The following is a 19,119-nucleotide window of genomic DNA, read 5'->3' on the forward strand; positions in this document are numbered from 1 at the left end:
GTGAGTAGTGATGAGACCCGGGCTTGGTGGGGTCTGGCTGTGGGATGGAAGGGTTGCCTGGGGTAGGACCTGACACTATTTTTGTTCTGCAGAGAGCTAAGTGGAAGTGTGATGCTGTCCTGCAAGGGGAGCCGGGCCACCCCTGGGGCCGCTTTGGGGCAGCCCTGACCGCGCTGGGGGATGTGAATGGGGACAGGCTGGCGGATGTGGCCGTTGGGGCCCCGGGAGAGCAGGAGAACCGGGGTGCTGTCTACCTGTTCCACGGAACCTCAGAACTGGGCATCAGCCCCTCCCACAGCCAGGTGAGGCCGGATCATCTGTCCCTTTCCAAACCAACATTCCCTCAGCTGCCAGGTCAGTTCTCCCACAAGCCCTTTGCAGAACCTTCAAAAATAATACACATTTCACAAAAAGATTCATTCTGACCACAGCTGGAGGAGGTGCACAGGGCCAGCATCACTGCTGCCACTCTACAGGAGGGAAGATGAAGGCTCAGAGGTAATGAATGGTGAGCCGGAAGTGTTAGGATGCGGACATTCTTCTCTGAATCTCAGTCGTCATAGGGTGACCAACAGACCTGGTTTGCCCCACATCTGTCCTGGTTTGGGGCTTCCCTGTTGGCTCAAAAGGTAAATAATTTGTCTGCAATGCAGGAGACCCAGCTTGTGAAGATCCCCTGGAGGAGGAAATGGCAACCCACTCCAGTATTCTTGCTTGGGGAATTCCATGGACAGAGGAGCCTGGTGGGCTACAGTCCATGGGGTTGCAAAGAGTCAGACACGACTGAGCAACTAACAGTAACTAACTAACCTCCTGATTTTAGCAGTGAAAATCTCACAACACAGGAAGCCCTGTGGTTGGTCATTCTACCAAGACTGCATGCTTCACGGGTGTGTGACCTGTGTAGTCACTCAGGGCTCCTCTCTCAGGAGGGTGCTATGCTTAGATTAATGCTCTGCTCCGGCCATCTTGAAATTCTTAACAACTTTCGAATAAGGAATCCTACATTGTTTCCCCCCCATGGAGTCCTGCAAATTGTGTAGCTGATCCTGATGGCTGGTCACTTGAAATGTTGATTGCCACAACTGGTTTCCTCCTGAAGAGGCTTCCTCTTTCCTGCCAGATGAAGCCCACTGTCTAAAGGGACCCCCACAGTCTGGCTTTCTCCCTTACAGCCCACTGAGGCCATCCAGTCTTCTGGTCTCTGACTTTTTTCCAGCATTTCCCCCCCCCCCAAATTTTTCTTATGTCCTTTCTCTGTTTCTTCATCACTCCTGCCAAATCCCTCACAAGGTTCAACCCCACTAACATCACCTGAAGTCCTTAAAAAATTGGTGCATAGGCCCTGCTAGTAAGGGTTCTGAGTTAATTGATCTGAGGTCAGGGCTCCAGGGGCTTCCCAGGTGGCTCCAGCAGTAAAGAACACATCTGCCAATGCAGGAGACATGGGTTTGATCCCTGGGTCGGGAAGGTCTCTTGCAGGAGGGCATGGCAACCCACTCCAGTATTCTTACCTGGAATATCCCATGGATGTAAGGGCCTGGTGGGCTACAGTCCATAGGGTGGCAAAGAGTCAGACATGACTGAAGCATGTATGGACAGAGCCCCAGGCATCAGTAAAATTTGTCCATTTTATTAAGAAAAATTTCAATGTACAGTGAACATCCATGTATTTATAAGCTAAAATCTACTATGAATATTTTACTAAATTTACTTTTTCATATCTCCATCCTTGTAGTCATCCTTTTCTACCTGTTCATCAGTTCAACACATTTTAAAATGCATTTCAAAGTAATTTGCAACACCAGTCCAATTTCACCCCTAAATGCCTCACCATGTATATCATTAACTAGAATTTAATATTTGCTTACCGTTATTTTAAGATAAAATGTATAGACAGGAAATGCACAGATCTTTGGCCAGTCGATGAATTTTGAAAAATATAACCCACAATCCTGGGAATTCTCTGGCCGTCCAGAGGTTATGACTCAGTGCTCTCACTGCCATGGCCTGGGTTCAATCCCTGATTGGGGAACTAAGACCCTGAAAGCTGTGTGGTATGACCAGACAAACAAAAACCAAACAAACAACCCCCAATAATTCTATGAAGGTACATGCCTGTAAAATTCCATGGACAGAGAAGCCTGGCAGGCTACAGTCCATGGGGTTACAAAGAGTCAGACCCAACTGAGCAATTTCATTTACTGTACTGAACATCATCACTTTAGAAAGTTCCCACCTGTTCCCTCCCAGTCAATTTTTGACCCCACTCCATCCTAGAGGAAGCTACTGTTCCAATTATTTTCAACCATAAATCAATTTTGCCCATTCTAGTGGATGGACTATTATGCTATGTCAGCCCTAGTATTTTTCACACACTCCTTTAAAAAAATAATTTTACTTATTTATTTATGGCTGCACTGAATATTCATTGCTTTTCCAGTTTTTCTCTAGTTGTGGCCAGCAGGGGTTATTCTCTAGGTGCGATGCATGGGCTTCTAATTGAAATGGCTTCTCTTATTGCAGAATACAGGCTTCTAGGGCTTGAGGGCTTCAGCAGACACACGTTCTTTAGTTTACAGCCCAGCACTCCTCACGTTCTCCCCTCTGTGTCATGGAACCTCTTTCCACAATTTTGTAAATATTATAGTTAAGCCTTTTTCTCATTGGCATCTGTTGTTTCTTTGTGTAAATGGGATTTGAAGGGTCTGGTTTTACTTTATTTTTATTACAACACTTTACATGCTTGTATAAGTTAAAAGATCTAAAGTAAACAGTGAAAGCCCTAGCTCCTTCTGCCCTGGAAAGGAAAACAAGAGTAAGGGGAGGGTCCACACATTCACCCACCCTCACCCACACCCCCATACACCCATCCCCACCCGTCCCCACATCCACTCACATCCACACTCAGACCCACCCACAACCCCCATAGACCCACATCGACTCACGCCCATACACACACTCCCACTCCACTCACATTCTCCTCTCCCACACCACAGACTTTGGAATTAAAAATAAATGCAAAAAGGATCATGCAAGCTTATTGTTCTACTTTTTGTAATTTTTACTTGTTCTTTTTCTATGACTGGAACCTGGGGTAGTCAGTATTTCAACAAGCAAATGTCCTGTGGATATCTCAACTACCATATTATATAATTTCAAAACAAAGCTTCCTCCCAATAGGATAAAATAATTTTTTCTCAAAAAATTTGCAGTATAATGTATGTTCAGTAAACACACAAATCTTAAGTGTTGAATTTTCACATCTGTGAACCCGAGTAAGCACCACCCAGATGAAAATATAGCACATTTCCAGCATCCTGCACTTCCTCATTCTTCTTTCCAGTTGACAAATTCACTTAAAAAATGGCAGTAAAACAAACATGACCTAAAACTCACCACCTTAACCATTTTTAAGTGTACACACTTCACCGACATTAAGTACATGACAAAGTCACTTTTAAAATTTCTTAATATATTTGGCTGTTATCCTTTCAGTTAGACTTTATTTTTGGGAGGGGCTCCAAAATCACTGCAGATGGTGACTGCAGCCATGAAATTAAAAGATGCTTGCTCCTTGGAAGAAAAGCTATGACTAACCTAGACAGCATATTAAAAAGCAGAGACATTACTTCACCAACAAAGGTCTGTATAGTCAAAGCTATGATCTTTCCAGTAGTCATGCATGGATGTGAGAATTGGACTATAAAGAAGACTGAGCACCAAAGAATTGATGCTTTTGAACTGTGGTGTCGGAGAAGACTCTTGAGAGTCCCTTGGACTGCAAGGAGATCCAACCAGTCCATCCTAAAGGAAATCAGTCCTGAATATTCATCGGAAGGACTGATGCTGAAGCTGAAACTCCAATACTTTGGCCGCCCGATGCGAAGAACTGACTCACTGGAAAAGACCCTGATGCTGGGAAAGATTGAAGGCAGGAGGAGAAGGGGACGACAGAGGATGAGATGGTTGGATGGCATCATTGACTCTATGGACATGAGTTTGAGTAAGCTTCAGGAGTTGGTGATGGACAGGAAAGCCTGGTGTGTGGCAGTCCATGGGGTTACAAAGAGTCGGACACGACTGAGTGACTGAACTGAACTGATCCTTTCGGTGTTAATTTTCCACATAGACTGAAGGGTCAAAATTGTTCCTAATAGCTTATTATGAAAAGTAACAAATTTCCTACCCACACTGTGATTTCCTCTTTGTTTTTCCTCCTTTTGAGGAAACCACTTTCAGCTCTTTCAATGATTCTCCATACTTGCCAAGGACACAATTATATTGCTGCTGCTTGATTTTTGTTTTTGCATTGACTTCCTACTATGGAAGGTGAGGCCTGAGCTCTCTTTGAGGCCTCTCTTTTCAGATATTCACATGCTTTGCATCCCACCCCAACATTAAATTTATATGATACTTTTGGTTACATCAATACAGAGTGTTTGCATTTTCCTGACCACGTAAGAGAGATCCAACTGAATCAAGAGATTCAGCTGAGTCAAATAGTATACTGTCTCTTCTTTCCTGTGAAGCTTCTTATTTTCCCGGGAAAACCCAGCAATTATGGAAATTTTTGATATCATCTCAAGGTTGTGATTTAAAACTGAATAGTTACCTTAATTTTTTAAGAAATTGTGGGAGGTGTGACTTGAGTGGAGCCCAGACAATCTCTCCTTGGGTCACCCTGGGAGACTGAGTTACTCTTGTCTCTGTTCTTTCCCACCTCTTTCTCTCCTCCTCTTTTCTACCGTCAGCGGATCACAGGCTCACAGATCTCCCCCAGGCTTCAGTATTTTGGGCAGTCACTGAGCGGGGGCCAGGATCTCACAATGGATGGACTGGTAGACTTGGCTGTCGGGGCTCAGGGGCATGTGCTGCTGCTCAGGTGAGAACATACCAGGTATCTTCTTTTTAAGGAGTGTGTTTGCTGTACGATGGCCCCTGATGGCCCTCTGGCTTCCCCCCAGGTCACAGCCTGTGCTGAAAGTTGAGGCGACAATGGAGTTCACACCCAAGGAAGTGAAGAGGAATGTGTATGAATGTCGTGACCCAGTGGTAAAAGGCCAGATTGCTGGGAAGGTCAAAGTCTGCCTCCAAGTTCGCAAGAGCACATGGGACCGGCTGGGAGAAGGTGAGGCTGGGTGGGTGAATTTCAAGAGGTTAAATGACTAGGGACATTGATGGGCTCTGATAGCCTTCTTCAAGCTTGGATGGAGTAAGCAGATGGTTCCCCTGCTAGGGCATGGGTGGGGAGGCCCAGAAAACACCACCAAAGAAGTAAGTCTCTGGCACTTCCTTACAATCTCAGTTCCCTATAGAATGAAGGGCCCCACCCTGTGAACTAACCAGATATATCTTTTTTAACTGAGAGATGGGCAGAGGAGCTTGGCAAGCTACATAGTCCATGGGGTTGCAAAGAGTTGGACATGACTTAGCTACTAAACAACAACAATAATTTGTTCAAAGAGGAGACTGAGTTGATGAGGCTAAACACAAACTCACAAAGCATTCAGACATGTATTCCATCACAACTAACTTGACTTCCTCCCTTGTCTCTATTCTGAGTGGCATTGTGCTTGGGGTTAGAAAGAGTAATGGTGGTTCTAGAGAGAAACAAGGGGAGGAGATAAAATTAGTTTTCTAGCAATAATCTTACTGGGCTGAGGAGACAGCAGTCAGGGTTTGGGGCAAACAACACGGCTAGAAATTGAGAGTGAAGTCTTGGAGAGTAGAGAATTACAGAGAAGATCCCCCAAAATCTACACGGAAATTCCATACAAGTCATTGGCTGATTTCTAAGTCATGCATGTCCAGGTCAATACTTCCAGAAACTCAGTGGAAGATAGCAACTGGAGAGCTAATGAGTTGAAAAGAAATCCAGCTGCTGGGGAAGCAGAAATTTGAGTGGGGCCTTGAAAAACACCTTGGTCCTTCTGTTGGGAAAATGTCCATTGAGACGGGTAAGCAAGAGAAACAACAGACAATAGATATAGACCCACAGATGATTCAGATATTAGAATGATCAAATCAGAATTTAAAATATAACTAAAATATCTTCAAGAAAAAAGAGGAAAGGATGGAGAACTTCATTAAAAAAATTTGGATTTTGTGAGTTAAATGGAAACACTAGCACTGAAAAACACATGGAATGGAATTGAGAATTCAATACATTTAATAGCAGATTAGGAGCAGAACAAACAGATATACATTACTATATATAAAATAGGTAAACAAGGATTTACTGTATGGCAGAGATAATTATATTTAATCGATATCTTGTTTAACCTATAATGGAAAAGAAGCTGAAAAATATATATACGTATAACTGAATCACTTTGCTGTATACTTGAAACTAAAACAACACTGTTAATCATCTACACTTCAATATAAAATAGAATTTTAAAAAAGAAATGGTGGTAAAGACTTTTCTAAAACTGGTGAAAGACATCAAGATTCTCTACCAAGACAGAGCAAGATAAATATAAAAGGAACCATAAATCGGTACATTACACCAATGCCCACAACACTAGACACTGTAGCATCCCAAGGTACAAACTTCTGAAGAACAAAGACAAAGAGAAAAAAGTGAAAAGCAATATACTTTAAAAATATACTTAATTTTCTAGCTTGTAACAGAAAAGCTATTATTTACTGAGCACTTGTTATGTGGCCGGCACTATGCTAAATGCTTCATAGGCACAATTTTATTTTCACTGTTGGGAAGATAAAATTATTATCTTCAATTTAACAATAAGGAGGAACTTTCCTGGCTGTCCAGTGGTTAGGGCACTGCGCTTCCAATGCACAGGCCAGGGTTTGATCCTTGGTCAGGGAATTAGATCCCACATGCTGCAAAAAGACCCCATGTTGTTGTTCAGTCCCTAAGTTGTATCTGACTCTTTGTGACCCCATGAACTGCAGCACGCCAAGCTTCCGTCTCTCACCATCTCCCGTAGTTTGCTCAAATTCATGTCCATTGAGTTGGTGATGCCCTCTGGACATCTTATCCTCTGTTGCCCCATTCTCCTCCTGTCCTCAATCTTTCCCAACATCAGGGTCTTTTCCAATGAGTTGGTTCTTTGCATCAGGTGGCCAAAATGTGGGAGCTTCAGCTTCAGCATCAGTCCTTCCAATGAATATTCAGGGTTGATTTCCTTTAGGAATGACAGATTGGATCTCCTTGCAGTCCAAGGGACTGTCAAGAGTCTTCTCCAGCACCACAGTTCAAAAGCATCAGTTCTTCAGTGCTCTGCTTTCTTTATGGTCCAAGTCTCACATCCATGCATGACTACTGGAAAAATCATAGCTTTGGCTAGATGGACCTTTGTTAGCAGAGTGGTGTCTTTGCTTTTTAATATGCTTTCTAGGTTTGTCGTAGCTTTTCTTCCAAGGAGCAAGTGTCTTTTAATTTCATGGCTGCAGTGATCTTGAAGCCCAGGAAAACAAAAGTTGCCACTATTTCCACAACTAAAAGATCCTGTGTGCTGCAATTAAGACCTGGCTCAGACAAATCAATACGGAAATAATTTTTTAAAATAAGGAACTGAGAGACACAGAGAGGTCAGCTAATGTGGCCAAAGTTGGTCAGTTGGGGAGCAGAAGAACAGGGCCTCCACCTGTTGCCAGTCTGACTCCAAAGCCAGGCTCCTTACCACCATTCTTCCCCGCCCCTTCAGGAGATACCCAGAGCACTATCACCTATGACCTGGCTCTGGACCCAGGTCGCCCCCATTCCCTGGCCATCTTTGATGACACACAGAACAACACACGCAGACGCGTAGAGACGCTGAGGCTGAGTCAGAAATGCGAGACCCTGACGCTCCGGTTACTGGTGAGCAGGGGGTGACCACCCTCCTGGGTCTGCCAAGCAGGGGGTGGGCTTGTGAAGCTGAGAAGGCTGGATCACCAACCCCCCACTGTCTCTCAGGATTGTGTGGAGGACTCAGTGACCCCCATTTCTCTGCGCCTCAACTTCTCTCTGGTGGGGGAGCCCGCGCACAATTATGGGGGCCTCAGGCCAGTGCTGGGTGTGGATGCTCTGAGACTCTTCACAGCCTCGGTGAGTCGGGAAGATCCCCTGGAGCAGGAAAGGGCAACCCACTCCAGTATTCTTGCTTGGAGAATCCCACAAGCAAGAAGAGCCTGGCAGGATGGGGTACCAAAGAGTCGGACACGACTGAGCAACTAACATTTTCACTTTATTTCAAGATTTCACTTTGCTGTTTCGTTTCACGTCCTGTCCCGATTTCCTTTTGTTTTTCTCATATTCCGTGTTTGGCAGCTTCCCTTTGAGAAGAACTGTGGCAATGACACCGTCTGCCAGGATGACCTCAGCATTACCTTCAATTTTATGGGGTGAGTTCTCTGTCCTCGTTTTTACCCCTAAACCTGCACCGTGACCTGGTGCTCTGTTCTCCTCCTGGCCCGCAAGGGAGCCTGGCGCAGAGCAGCTGCTGCCGCCTCATCCACTATCTTCTCTCTCCCAGTGTCTGCGCCTCCTTCCCTACAGAGCACATTCACTGCAGGGAAGCCCCCAGCCTCTCATGGCCTGGCTTCTTCCTTCCACAGCCTGGACACCCTGGTGGTGGGTGGTCCCCGGGACTTGAACGTGACGGTGACTGTAAGAAACGAGGGCGAGGACTCCTACAGAACTCAGGTCACCTTCTTCTACCCATCTGGCTTGTCCTTCCGGAGGGTGTCAAGCAGCCAGGTAGCCAAACCCTTCTCAGGCTCTATCTGACTTTGCTTGCCCTGCCCCGCGGCTGCCGGTTGACTTCACCAGCTCTGCCTCCCTGGCCTTCCAGAACCAGCGCTCACATCGATTCTGGCGCCTGGCCTGTGAGTCTGATGTCTCCACCGAAGGGTTTGGAATCTTGAGGAGATTAAGCTGCGGCATAAACCACCCCATTTTCCCAGACAACTCGGAGGTCAGACTGCTGGCTCCTCCTTCCTTTTTCTCCTTTGTTTTCTTCTGAATTCTTCCCTAGTTCTTCTCCTTTTTCCCACACTGCATGGCTTGTGAGATTTTAGTTCCCAGACCAGGTATTGAACTCAGGCCCTTGGCAATGAAAATGTGAAATCTTAACCATTGGACCATCAGGGAATTCCCTTCTTCTTCTTCTTTTTAAAAGTAGATCTTTCTTTCTCTCTCTCTCCTTTTTTTTTTTTTTTGAAAAAAACTTTTGCTGAGATAAAATCCATCTACCATTACACTACACCCATTGGGCTTCCCTGGCAGCTCAGACAATAAAGAATCTGCTTGCAATGCAGGAGACCTGGGTTTGATTCCTGGGTTGGGAAGATTCCCTGGAGAAGGGAATGGCAACCCACTCCAGTATTCTTGCCTGGAGAATTCCATGGACAGAGGAGCCTAACAGGCTATATAGTCCATGGGGTCACAAAGAGTCAGACACGACTGAATGACTAACACAAACATTTAAAGTATATGGTCCAGGGACTTCTCTGACAGTCAAGTGGTTGAGAATCTGACTTGCAATGTAGGGGACACGGGTTTGATCTTGCGTTAGGAACAAAGATCCTATGCCACATGCCACTGGGCAATCTAAGCTCAAGTGCCACAGCTAGAGAGCCCACACACCCTAAGACCTGATGCAGTCAAAAATGAATAAATAAATAAATTGAGAAAAGTATACAATCCAGTGGCTTTTGAAATGTTCACAAAGTTGTGCATTCATCAGTGTGATCAATTTTAGAGTATTATATTTTTAATTTAATGTTTAAAATATTACTTGTTTGGCTGCATTGGGTCTTAGCTGTAGCATGTGGGGTCTTCTCTGCATCATGCAGGATCTTTTGCTGCAGCTCATGAACTCTCTAGTTGTGGTCCACAGCCTCAGTAGTTGTAGCACTTGGGCTTAGTTGCTCCAAGGCATGTGGGATCTTAATTCCCCGACCAAGTATTGAATTCGAATCCCCTGCATTGCAAGGCAGATTCTTGACCCCTGGACAACCTGGGTAGTTCTAGAGTATTTTATAACCACGCCCACCCCCCCAAACACCTTGCTCCCTTTGGCCATCAGCCCATGTCTTCCCATCTGTCCCAGTTCTAGGCAACCACTAATCTATTTTCTGTCTTGAGATTCACCCGTTCTGGATATTTCATATAAATGGAATCATACAATATGATGGCTTCTTTGAGCATCACACTTTCAAGGGTTACCCATGTTGCAAGATGTATTAATACTCTGATTCTTTTTATCGCTGAATAACACTCTGTTGTACGGATGTACCACAATTTTATTTACCCATTCTTCAGCTGATGAACATCTGGGATGTTTCTTCTCTTCTTACTCTTCCAGATCACCTTTAATGTCACATTTGACGTGAACCCTGATACTTACTTTGGAAACAAGCTACTTCTCAAGGCCAATGTTACCAGGTGAGCTATGCCTGGCTTCCCACCACATCATCAGTTTTGAGGTCCCAGCCCCTTGCTGATGGTGGACCATTGCCCTCTCCCCACTGGTTCTCCCTTCAGCTCATTCATTCACTCAAGAAACGCCAACTGAGCACCCAGCACATGCCAGGCATGTTGCCCAGGCTGATGGGATAGCAACAGACAAGATGGCTGTGGTTCCTGCCTCATGGAGGTTATAATTTAGTGGCAAGGATGGACAGGAAAGTTGAGGGTTACCATACAGTATGAGATGAATGATGTCCAGTGTTGTTGGGAGTTTGGTGTTCAGAGAGGAAGATTCATTTGGGCTGTGAGTTAGCCAAAAAAAGTGAAAGAAAGTGTTAGTCTTTCAGTCATGTCCAACTGTTTGTGACCCCATGGAGTATAGCCTACCAGGCTCCTCTGTCCATGGAATTCTCCAGCCAAGAATACTGGAGTGGGTAGCCATTCCTTTCTCCAGGGGATCTTCCCAACCCAGGGATCAGACCCGGGTCTCCTGCATTGCAGGCAGATTCTTTACTATTTGAGCCACCAGGGAACCCCAACAAAGGCACAAATTGAAGGTGAGCAGAAATATAGAGAGAAGAAAGTGCGAACCAAGCCATGCCTGGATACGGCAAACATCAGGCTAAGTTTGAGCTCAGGAGGCAGAGTTGAAGGACTTGGTTAGATATGGCCCATTTCATGTACTCACCGACAGGCGCTATTAGGGAGTTTGCAGTTGAGCTTGGGAGGGACAGGACTTGATCACCTTTGCATACTAGAAAGATCTCTCTCCAGGAGGGCGGGGGAATAGGGCAGGAGTGGTTTTGAGTTCAGGGGACCAGTGAGAAAAAGAAGGTGCTCCAGGCATCCATCCAGGTGAGTTGGGATGGGCCTGAACTCCACAGGGCAGCCCTGGTCTTCCCTACAATTTCTATTTCCTCTTTAGGATTTTAAGGACAGTGTTTAAGATGCTGAGAGGACAGGACTCAGTGGTTGGTTGGTGCTAGAGGGTGAGGGAGAGATAGGAGAAGGAAAGGCTGATTCTCAATTCTCAAGAGCTGGTCAGAGCTCTCTGTTTCCCTTCAGTGAAAACAACATGCCGGGGAACAACAAAACTCACTTCCAGCTGGAACTGCCTGTGAAATACGCTGTGTACATGGTGGTCACCAGGTACTGGCTTCTGGGGCTTTTTGCTCTGCTTTCACCCCTGGGCTGGACATGGTGCATCGAGCATCTGTGTGCGAGTCTGTGCGCGTGTGCTTGTGTGTGTCTGAAGTTATGTGTGCACACGTGTGCATTTGTGTGTGTGTTGGGGGGCCAAACTGGCACACGATGTAGGTCGCCTGACACAGTCCTTGCACACCATCGTGCTCTCGCTCTCTCAGTTGCGTTTCCTGTGTGCCTGTTCTCCCCTTAACACCTTTAGCCCGAGACCCCTTCCCAGGACTCCCCTGATGTTCTGTCACCTCCTGCCCCTTCTTTCTCCCGTCAGCCTTGAGGCCTCCACCAAATATCTCAACTTCACAGCCTCAGAGAAGACCAGACATGTTATGAAGCATCAGTATCAGGTGGGGAGTGGAGAAGGAGCCTGGGGAGGGAAACCAGGATGACAGGAAAGAACAATGGGAGGGACTTCCCTGGGGTCCAGTGGTTAAGACTCCGTGCTTTGACTGCATGGGACACAAGTTTGATCCCTAGACAGGAAACTAAGATCCCACATGCCTCAGGGCAAAAAACCCAAATGTGAATCAGAAGCAGTATTTTAACAGATTCAATAAAGACTTTTTTAAATGGTCCACATCAAAAAATCTTTAAAAAAAGTTGCACTCTTCCACTGCAGGGCACACCGGTTCGGTCCTTGTCAGGGAACAAAGATCTCACATGTTGTGTTGTCAAAACAAAAAATAATAATGATGGGAAACACGCATGAGGTACCTGCTTTGGGCCAGGCTCTGTTCTAAGCTTGCTCTGACTCCACACACACACAAGCACATGCATCACACATGTACACACCCACATATGTATATACATGGGACTTCTCGGTGGCTCCACAGTAAAGAATCTGTCTGCAGTGGAGGAGACCAGGTTCAATCCCTGGGTCGGGAAGATCCCCTGGAGGAGGGCACGGCAACCCTCTCCAGTATTCTTGCCTGGAGAATCCCCATGGATAGAGGAGCCTGGCAGGATACAGTCCATAGGGTCACAAAGAGCCGGATAGGACTGAAGCGACGGAGCACGCGTGTGTACACACACAGGCATGTAATTACTTTTTTCTTCATCTTCCTAATGACTCTGTGACGGAGGCACTGTGGTCTCCCCCAGTTTATAGATGAAGAAACTGGGGCTCAGAGAGTTTAACAGAGCGCGTCCCCCGGTGTCACCCCTAGTAAGTGGGAGAGCTGCTGCTGTTTGGCTCAGGAGTGGGTGTTTAACCATTACACTCTCCTGCCTCTCAGAAAGCATCAGAAGGCAGGGTGCTTGGGTCTGTGAGGCCTTATTCAGTCCTGGGCCCCCTCCCAGGACTCCCCTGATGTTCGGGAGTGGGGAACCTGATTCTAGTTGCTGGTGGGGGTGGAAAAGCCAGAGCCCCAATACCCACCCTTCCCCCACCACACAGTTCAACAACCTGGGCCGGAAGAAACTGCCCATCAGTGTGGTCTTCTGGATCCCCATCCGGCTGAACAAGGTGACCGTGTGGTCCCAGCCCCAAGTCACCTTCTCCCAGGTAAGCCCAACCGGCTCTGAGGAGTGGGCCCAGCTCCTCCCTCCACAGCCCCCTGGTCTTTCCTAAAATCGTTTCTGCTTCTTCGTTGAACTGTGGAGCCATTCCTGACCCTCTCCTGACCTGGAGGGTGGACCCAAGAGCCTCACTTCAATCCCTTCCTCACCATGTCCCTTTTCCTCAGAACATGTCCAGTGGATGTCACACCATGGAGGTTGCCCCTCGTCACTCTGACTTCCTGGCGGAGCTTAAGAAGAGCCCGATGCTGGTGAGGCTAAGCCCCAACCTCGGGCTGCACGCAGACTCTGGGCCACCCCTTCCCCGTGCTCACTACCACCTCTCAACTGAGCAGCCTGGGCTCACAGGGCATGGCCCGCATCCAGCTTTCGTGCTCACCTGTCTCTTCCCCCCCTTCCCCAGAACTGCTCCGTTGCCGTCTGCCAGAGAATCCAGTGTGCCATCCCCTCCTTTGGTGTCCAGGAGGAGTTCAAGGTCACCCTCCAGAGCAACCTCTCATTTGACTGGTACATCAAGGTCTGTGGGGGCCCGAGGCTCGGCTGGGCATGAATCATGATCCTTCAGGGCCTAGGGGTCCAGCTCCCATCCTCTCTCTCTCCCACAGACTTCACACAACCACCTTCAAGTTGTGAGCAAAGCAGAGATCTTATTTGATGAGTCAGAGTTCACCCTGCTTCCAGGGCAGAACGCGTTTGTGATGGCCCAGGTGTGTGTCTGGGACACAGAGTGACCATTAGAGGCAGGAGAGGAGGCTGGGCTTGTGGGGGAGAGAGAAGAGTGGGCAGGAGGAGTGAGCGCTGGGCCTGGAGGGGACAGGGGACAGGGAGGCGTTAGGCATGGGGTTCAGGGAGCAACAAGGTCTGACTGGGGAACCCCCAGAAACCCAGAGTCTTTCTCCTCTGGTGTACCCCTCCCCCTCTCCCTGCTCCAGACAGAGACCAAGGTGGAGTCCTACGAAATACATAACCCTGTCCCGCTGATCGTGGGCAGCTCGGTAGGGGGGCTTGTGCTCCTGGCCCTCATCTCTGCCGGTCTGTACAAGGTAACTCCCCCAGGACCCTCTTCCTGCCCGCTCCCCTCCCCACCCCGCTGCTTCTCACTCAGCACTGCCAACTCCCCCTTCTGCTGCCAGTTGGGTGACCTGGGGTGGGGGGTGTCACAGAACCTCAGTTTCTTCAACCGTACAATGAGACTAAGTGTAAGTGAATGTCGCTCGGTTGTGTCCAACTCTTTGCCACCCCATGGATCGTAGCCCACCAGGCTTCTCTGTCCATGGAATTCTCCAGGTAAGAATACTGGAGTGGGTGGCCATTTCCTTCTCCTTCCTGACCCAGGGATTGAACCTGCGTCTCCTGTATTGCAGGCAGATTCTTTACCGTCTGAGTCACTAGGAAAATACCCATTTTGTGGAGGTCATTGGCTTCATAACTCTAGGAACTTAGCATGGTCTCTGGTACAATCACTATATAAGGAGTAGTCCTTCTTATGTTCTCTATTTCTTTTCTTTCCCAATAGCAATGCCCTTCCTGTTCCACTTTCCCCAGGGCTCTCCTGCACCCCGCCGCATTTTTCCTTTGCATCTCTTGGTCCCGCGGTCTCCCTGCCTGTCCTGCGTGGCTTTCACCCACCCCCCTCCCCCAGCCTGGGTGCCCTCACTCACTTGCTTCTGCCTCCACAGCTCGGCTTCTTCAAACGACAGTACAAGGACATGATGACTGAAGCTGGTCCCGATGCGGCCACCCCCCAGTAGCAGCTCCTTCCCCACAAGTGGCCTCCCTTGCAGCAGACAGGACATGATGCAACCAAACAGTGGGTGCCCAGGCTGCTGGGTGGACACCTCTGTTAGGAAATCGGGGCTGTGACGTTTCACTCAGGAGCGACCTGCGTGGGTTTCCATTCTCATCTGTGTGCACAGGCGTGTGTGTGTGTGTGTGCGTGCGCTCATGAATGTGAGTTGTGTGTGTGGCTTAGATCACTCTTGAACCAAGATAAGTGCCTTCGGCACAAAGTCTGGGGCCAAAGCGAGTTGCTTGGGCATCCTTGTGTGTGGCTGAAGGTGCCACTGGTTCTTCCTTGGGGGCAGAGGTGATGGCAGCTCTTGCCGGTAAACACAAAGGGAAGGCCAACAAATCCTCCCATGCTCTCCCCTGAAGGAGGTAGGACCTACTTTGGCGGGTGAGCCTGCAGGCTGGCAGGAGCCCGAGCAGCTGGGGCTGAGCCATTCCACACTAGAGCTGATGTGTTCAGTGCACAATGGTGCACTTTTCTTTGTGTGCTCACTTATTTATTATTTTAATGGCACTTTTATGTTTTGAATAGATGAACCTGTCTGTAGCATCAAAGTCAAAAAATGTGCAAAGGTGTATGATGAAAATGTTCTCCTTTCCACACTGATCTCCCAGCCATTCAGGTCTCTTGTAAAGGGTAGTCTAGGTTATGCGTTTGGAGGTCTCCTTCGGTAAGATTCTTTTTTTTTTTCCTCTTTTTATACAATGATTCTAGGGATATGCAAACACACACACACAACTTTTTTGATACAAATGGCATCATGCTTTATTTATACTGTTCTACATCTTGCTTTTTTCATGATTATGGCTCTGACATTGTTTTTTTTAATCGAAATATAAAGTACTTTCTCATTCTTTTATATAGTGGCTCTGTATTCTACTATGTGGGTGGATCCTAAGCCCGGGAGATATATTATTTCCAATCTCACAGTGACAAAAATGGTGGATTAATAAATTGAATGTATGTGGTTTTTGCGTATGTGTAAGCTAATTTATAAGATACATTCCCAGAAATTTGAGTTATCTGAGAGGCAATCCCAAGAGAAGAATTGAGTGAAAGATACTTATTTAAGAGAGACCCCAGCGAATACCAATAGGGAAGGAACGTGAGCTGGGAGGGAAAGGCAGACAGTAAAGGGTGTATTATCAACAGAGGTGCCACTATGAGCTTGTCGAGTGTAACTTGGCTGAGGAGGTCTGGGAGATAAAGTAGAACACCCACCTCGACACTTCCTACTTGTGCAGAGAAGGTACACAGACAGATGTACCATGCTGTTGTTCAGTTGCTAAGTTTTGTCTGATTCTTTGCAACCTCATGGGTTGCAGGACACCAGGATTTTTCTGTCCTTCACCGTCTCCCAGAGTTTGCTCAGACTCATGTCCATTGAATCAGTGATGCCTTCCAACCATCTTGTCCTCTGTCGTCCCCTTCTCTTCCTGCCTCCAATCTTTCCCGGCATCAGGGTCTTTCTCAATGGATATACCATGCCCCGTAGTTATTGGCTGAGAGTGCTGTTAGTGGAGAAGGAAGTGTTAATTCCCCGACACTTCCAGCCAGCTCTGAATGTAGGCAGAGCGGGCTCTGGTGGCCAGAGAAAGGGCTGCAGATGCTGCCGGTTGGAAATCCACCAAGGGAGCATAGCCGTGCCCTGGCACGGCCTGCAGGGATCAGGGCAGGGCACCAATAGCACTTGCTTTCCCGAGTGTGTACAGGTGAAGTTTTGTTACCTGTTTCTAGGTAGCCTTCCCTCCTCTGGGGAGTTCTCCCACTACCCTTCTCCCAACCTTCGCCAATACAGCGCCCACCACTCTGCCCTTAGCACCCACCCTACTTGTCACACCAGTCCTGCTAAGTGGCCATATCTTGGTATTTACTCTGAATTTCACTTTGCAAGATTATCCTAATTGCTTGAGGTCATACGCTAAGTGGGGCTTCCCTGGTGGCTCAGATGGTAAAGAATCTGCAGTTCCATCCCTGGGTCAGGAAGGTCCCCTGGAGAAGAGAATGGCTACTCACTCCAGCATTCCAGCCTGGAGAATCTCATGGACAGAGGAGCCTGGCAGGTTAGAGTCCATGGGGTCACAAAGGGTCGGATGGGACTGAACAACTAACACTTTCACTTTTCATACAGATAAGGAAGGGATGGAGGTGGGGTTCAAACCTGGCACAGTCTGGTTCTGTAGCTTTTCTCTTTTGCTGTCCTGACGGCCTCAGAGGAATAGCCTGCAGCAGGCGTGAGGGAGGTTGATAAAAATGGCAAGTACATGCAGTTCATTGAGAGACAAGGAAGTTATGGCTTAGATGGACATCTGTTCTAGATGTGATAGGACAGAGGACAGGTGAGGGAAGATTCCTGGGGGAGGTGACCCCTGACTCAAGTAGCGGCAGGAGTCGTCCAGTTAGAGGGCAGCAGAGTCAGGGCTGGAAGAGTGGACGGGACCCTGGGCATATGTGCTTTGTGAGCCAGAGTGAGGAGTTTCAGTTTTATTCAAAATGCAATAAGATGTCATCAAAGGGTGACTGACCCATAAGACAATGGCCCTTTCTATCTTTGTTGCTATTCAGTCATTAAATCATGTCCGACTCTTCGCAACCCCATGGACTATTAGCTCTCCAGGCTCCTTTGTCCATAGGACTTCCCAGGCAAAAGTACTGGAGTGGGTTGCCATTTCCTTTTTCAGGGGATCTTCCGGACCCAGGGATTGAACCCATGTCTCCTGCATTGGCAGGCAAATTCTTCACCTGAGCTACCAGGGAAGTCTGCCTTGAAATGGTTCTACACAATTTCTTTTTCTGACTTCAGAACCCTTAAAATGACTTTCTTCCTCCTTAAATTGAAAGAAAAAAGACCTCAAGATCTCCAGAGTCCTTAACTGACCCAGGAAAAGAGAGGGCCTCTGTACCTCCAGGCAGCAGTCCTTGGACAAGCAATCAAGGCTCAAAGTCCACATAGCCTCTTTGAGTTGGAAGCCTGTGTTGAATTCAGCCAGCTAGGAGGAGCTTAATGATGGGTTAAAAAGTAAATTATTTCTAGTGACAAATTACCCTAGCATGACCCCAAAGTTACTAATAAACAGGACCATAAATCTCTGGTGAAGAATCAGATAAACCTGGGAAAGTCTGTCCTTGGTTTTACTTTCGGGGATCCCTTGGTTCAGAATAAATCTCTGCAACCTCCACCCTTCTTTTCTTACTTAGCTGTTGTTTAGTTGCTAAGTCTGACTTTTTGTGACCCCTGCAGTATGCCAGGCTCCTCTATCCTCCAGTGTCTCCCGGAGTTTGCTCAAATTCATGTCCATTGAGTCGGTGATGGTATCTAACCATCTCATCCTTTGTTGCCCCCTTCTCCTCCTGCCCTCAGTCTTTCCCAACATCAGGGTCTTTTCGAGTGAGTTGGCTCTCCGCATCAGATGGCCACAATATGGGAGCTTCAGCTTCAGCATCAGTCCTTCCAAGAAAGGAATATTCAGGGTTGATTTCCTTGAAGATTGACTGATTTATCTCCTTGCAGTCCAAGGGACTCTCAAGAGTCTTCTCCAGCACCACACTTTGAAAGCATCAGTTCCTTGTTGCTTAGCCTTTTTTATGGTCCAACTCTCACATACATACATGGTTACTAGAAGAACCATAGCTTTGACTATATGGACCTTTGTCAGCAGAGTGATGTCTCTGCTTTTTAACACGCTGTCTAGGTTTGACATAGCTTTCCTTCCAAGGAGCAAGTGTCTTTTAATTTCATGGCTGTAGTCATTGTCCACAGTGATTTTGCAGCCCAAGAAAATAAAAGCTGTCTCTGCTTCTACATTTCCCCCATCCATTTGCCATGAAGTGATGGGACCAGATACCATGATCTTAGTTTTCTGGATGCTGAGTTTCAAACCAGGCTTTTTACTCTCCTTTTTCACCTTCATCAAGAGGTTGTTCATCTTTAGTTCCTCTTCCCTTCCTGCCATTAGAGTAGTATCACCTGCATATCTGAGGTTGTAGATATTTCTCCTGGCAATCTTAATTCTAGCTCTTGATATTAATACTTACAGTTTAGAAAAGAGATTTCTAACTGACAATCCTTGGGCCAAATCCAGACTTCAGGTTTTATTTAGCACTCGTGGTTTTGTTTCCTTGTTTTTGATTAGTTCCTGACCTTTTAAAAGGGAGAGGTTTCTCACGGAAATTCAGGTTTATAGTTTCT

The 19,119-nt window shown here is 47.1% G+C and overlaps 1 protein-coding gene across 1 annotated transcript in view; it reads left to right on the forward strand.

The window, feature by feature from the left end:
* Nucleotides 1–15,898, forward strand: part of ITGAM (integrin subunit alpha M) — a 44,423-nt gene extending 28,525 nt beyond the window's left edge. Inside the window, exons 14-30 of the mRNA XM_069570684.1 lie at nt 93–302; nt 4,755–4,885; nt 4,968–5,131; nt 7,677–7,831; nt 7,928–8,059; nt 8,282–8,355; nt 8,569–8,710; nt 8,805–8,927; nt 10,320–10,399; nt 11,489–11,572; nt 11,895–11,970; nt 13,020–13,127; nt 13,309–13,392; nt 13,545–13,658; nt 13,747–13,848; nt 14,074–14,184; nt 14,821–15,898. Of these exons, the coding sequence (XP_069426785.1) occupies nt 93–302; nt 4,755–4,885; nt 4,968–5,131; nt 7,677–7,831; nt 7,928–8,059; nt 8,282–8,355; nt 8,569–8,710; nt 8,805–8,927; nt 10,320–10,399; nt 11,489–11,572; nt 11,895–11,970; nt 13,020–13,127; nt 13,309–13,392; nt 13,545–13,658; nt 13,747–13,848; nt 14,074–14,184; nt 14,821–14,892 (1,962 nt within the window). The 3' untranslated portion in view covers nt 14,893–15,898. The remainder of the gene's footprint in view (nt 1–92; nt 303–4,754; nt 4,886–4,967; nt 5,132–7,676; nt 7,832–7,927; nt 8,060–8,281; nt 8,356–8,568; nt 8,711–8,804; nt 8,928–10,319; nt 10,400–11,488; nt 11,573–11,894; nt 11,971–13,019; nt 13,128–13,308; nt 13,393–13,544; nt 13,659–13,746; nt 13,849–14,073; nt 14,185–14,820) is intronic.
* Nucleotides 15,899–19,119: the final 3,221 nt, after the last annotated feature.

The sequence above is a fragment of the Ovis canadensis genome, chromosome 24, assembly GCF_042477335.2.
Source record: "Ovis canadensis isolate MfBH-ARS-UI-01 breed Bighorn chromosome 24, ARS-UI_OviCan_v2, whole genome shotgun sequence".
Lineage (NCBI taxonomy): Eukaryota > Metazoa > Chordata > Mammalia > Artiodactyla > Bovidae > Ovis > Ovis canadensis.